At 37.0% G+C, this 3633-nt stretch overlaps 1 protein-coding gene across 1 annotated transcript in view; it reads left to right on the top strand.

Moving 5' to 3' along the window:
• The window catches only part of MYO3A (myosin IIIA), a 242790-nt gene that overhangs the window by 175676 nt on the left and 63481 nt on the right, over positions 1-3633 (top strand). Inside the window, exons 17-18 of the mRNA XM_012654857.1 lie at positions 334-411; positions 2715-2920. Coding sequence (XP_012510311.1) covers positions 334-411; positions 2715-2920 — 284 coding nt within the window. The remainder of the gene's footprint in view (positions 1-333; positions 412-2714; positions 2921-3633) is intronic.

Below are 3633 nucleotides of genomic sequence, written 5' to 3'. Positions count from 1 at the left end.
GATATTTATGTTATGTTCCTGTTACTGCTAGTGACAAAATAATCATGCACTTCTGATATATTTCTAACTCTTCTTTTGTAGCTAGTTTACACCCAGACCAACTAAAAATGTACCAGCTAGGGTCAGAGGTAATCACATTCTATGTAAGACCAATTAAAATTCCAATGAGACTGACAAAGCAATTACCTTAAAGCAAGAATATCAACAACATTTTGCTGTTTTATGTATTGGAATGAATAAACTAGGATAACCGAAAGTAAAATTCCACATGCTCCCGTAAATCATAAAGTACAATAGGTCCTGAAGCATCTCTGTCTTCTTTGCTTTTCTTAGGGTGAAATTGGAGACGCCACACGTCATGCCAGAGAGACAACCAACATGAAAACACAAACAGTGGCATCGTATTTCAGAGTAAGATATTAAATTATAATGTGCTTAGGGATGTTATTTATTCTAAATGAGTTATAGATCAAAAGCTAGTAACAAATATCAGAGTGCCACTAGCAAAAGAGAGTGTTTATTGTATTCCATTTTTGGTAGATACAGGATATGTTAGCATGTACTATCAGAAATCTACGGCTTGATTTACTTTGACTGGTTATATTTTACCTGTAAAATTATTGTATCCCAGGTCAATCTTAATGGTGGTCTATACCTTGGTTAAAATGTGTCCGTAGAACCAAATGCATTTCCACTAGAATGAAACCTAAAAGGGTGTTTAATTTGATGCTGTGATAACTACCAATTCTTCTTCTTCCTCCTGAATTATTTTAGGATAGACAGAGAGGGCAAAGTTGAGCATCCTTCTCCATTCTGTATAACCCTGCACATACAGAGCTGAAAACCCGAAAAGGAAAATAGAACCCAGTGTAGCAAGGGGGCAAGGAGAAGAGTCACCAGGGAGACACAATAACATGCCAAGGGAGTGTGCTTAGCATAGGATCAAGACGACCTTCCTTCCTTGGACAGTATGGGAGAAAGGAAAGAAAGAAGTACATCATTTTCTCTGTGCTCTAGAGAACTCTAGATAACCCTGCCCTTATAATTGGTTTTAGTTCTTGTTTCTTTCTTCTGATAAACCAGGCAATGAAGACAATATCACCTAAAACTTGGGAATTGTTAGTAATGTAATTTAATGTGGGAGAAATAGAGGAAACTGGATTCAATTTACTATGAGTGTTCAGTGAATATATCCAGTTCTCTAACAGATTCATGAAATACTTTTTTAAAAATCTGAATACTTTCATTATGTATTTTTCAAGTCCTAAGCTCATAGAAGACACTGTGTGCTTAATCATCTTTGGGTAGTGCCTGGTATATTCATATGCTTAATGTCTTACGTTTGCTGCTGATACATTCACTTTACATCAGGAATGCAGCACAGTTGAATCACTAAAATTTACAGCCAGATTATTTTCTTTCTTTAAGTGAGTTATCCAAGACCATTTTCATACCGCTGTTGTTGGCATCCAACATCGTGTGTATGTTTAAACCAGATTAGCACGTGAGATCATTTTCATCTCCAGGCCGAAGCGAAAAACAGTAGAAGATAATTCCACACCATATGTAGTGTGTTTTGAAAGTTATTTTTGATTCTACAGAGAAGAACGGACATAGTTTAACACTATGCCTTAGTCTCTAAAAAAAAAAACCAGTGCCTAAATAGCAGTTAGCTTCTGCTCAGAGTAGCAGCTTTGTGTTGCCAGTGCCTGGCAGATGTTTGCATGACTAAAGGAATGATGACTTACAGATCAACGCAATGAAAAAGGCTCCACAGTGGCAGACCCAGCTGTGTGAAAAGATCACATCTGAGTCTCAATGCCCAAGGGGAAGCCGTGCAAACTCAGTGCTTTGCCAGGTGCCCAAGTGCAGCATTTGTTTGCACTGGCTTTGTGACTGTGGGCTTTACGTTTCAGCACTGAACAGATCCAGCCATATATAGCTATCTGTGCCCATAGGTCACCTCGCCGATAAATGGGATTCTAGGCTTCGAGATACTAGTTTTCTGGGATTCCACTTTTAGTTGAACCATGATTATCCTAATATGTTATACTTATTTGTCCAATAATTGACTACTGTTTTAATAAGGTATTGGTGTAGAACACAGTTTTCATATCTATGTGGTTAAAAAAATTCCTAAAATAAATAAGAAAATGATCAAATTATGACAGATGATTGAAATGTATATCACTTTGATATTTTTATATCTGTGTCCTATGTATTAAACTCCATTAACTTCTCTACTTTAAACTAAAGAGATGATTCTGAGAGAGATTAAAGTGTTCACTTTTACACTTTCTATAAAGAGAGAGTTGGACAAGGAAATTAATATATAAGCAGAATTAACCAGACCGTGTGCCTAAATATTGTAATTTGGCAAGTTAGCCTGAGGGGATAGAATTACTTATAAAAAAACTATATCAAAAATAAATTAAACTGTTTATTAAAGTTGCCTTAAGAGTTTCTAAGCAAACTTTTAATAGCTAAGTTTCTAGTTATTGCCTCTATATTTTTGTAAGTAAATCTGTATTTTAAAAAATATCCTATAAATAAAATTTTCATTCATACAGATTTCCCTGCATTTATTGTGACTAGTTTGAGCATTTGAAACATTCATTTTTCAAATTTTATTCTTATAGTAAAAAAGAAAGACCTGCAAGCTTATAAGCGTTTGTATGCTACATTGGGAAATTTATTTTTGTTGCATATTATAGTATTCTCTGATGGATTTGTTATCTAAAATGGTGGTGGGCCAACCGCATTTTGTCCGTTGCATCAAACCAAATAATGAGCGTCAGGCAAGAAAATACGACAAAGAGAAAGTTCTGCTACAGCTTCGCTACACAGGAATTCTGGAAACAGCAAGAATTCGAAGGCTGGGATACTCACATCGGATTCTTTTTGCTAACTTTATAAAGCGGTACGTAGATTTCTTTTTCAGTCTCCATCGTATGGTTTATATAAATATTCTTTGGGAGAATTATAGGAGAAAAATAGGAAAGAATTATTTAAGTAGTCCAGGAAGGAGGCATTTTGTTCATGCAAATGATTATGAGCTGAAAAGAGAAGGTAACTATTAACTGAGGCTCAAAGACTGTTATCAGCTGGGAGATCCTGGCGGTAACACAGGGTACCTGTCACAGGCAGAAAGATCACGAGGTCTGGGCTTCTGTGCTGAGGAGCTGGAAAGTCCAGGTTCTCGTCCTAGCTCTGCTACTTGCTACATGCTCATGGGCTTATACGGCTGATTCTCAACTGGGAGAGATTTTGCCCCTCCAAAGACGTTTGGCAATGTCTGGAGACTTTCTGGGTTGTCACACCTGGTGAGGGTGTGGAGTGCCACTGGCGTCTGGTGGGTAGAGGCTTGAGATGCTGTTACCGTCCATTCTACAACGGACAGGACAACATCCCACAACTGAGAATTTTCCAGCCCAGAATGTCAGCAGTGAGAAACCCTGGCCTATGCGGAACCTTATTTTCCTCAGCTGTTAGATCTGCCGGGACTACCTGAGAGGATGGTCACAGTGATCAAATGAGATATTGCTTCTAAAGGTGACTTAGAAGATGTAAAGAACAATTAGGTTTATTTGTCAATTTAAAAAATTAAATTTTAGAAAAAAGAATCAAATATAA

This window comes from Propithecus coquereli, unplaced genomic scaffold (assembly GCF_000956105.1).
Source record: "Propithecus coquereli isolate 6110/MARCELLA unplaced genomic scaffold, Pcoq_1.0 Scaffold45, whole genome shotgun sequence".
Lineage (NCBI taxonomy): Eukaryota > Metazoa > Chordata > Mammalia > Primates > Indriidae > Propithecus > Propithecus coquereli.
Note: the sequence above shows the minus strand (reverse complement) of the source record. Positions and strands in the feature narration are given on the sequence as shown.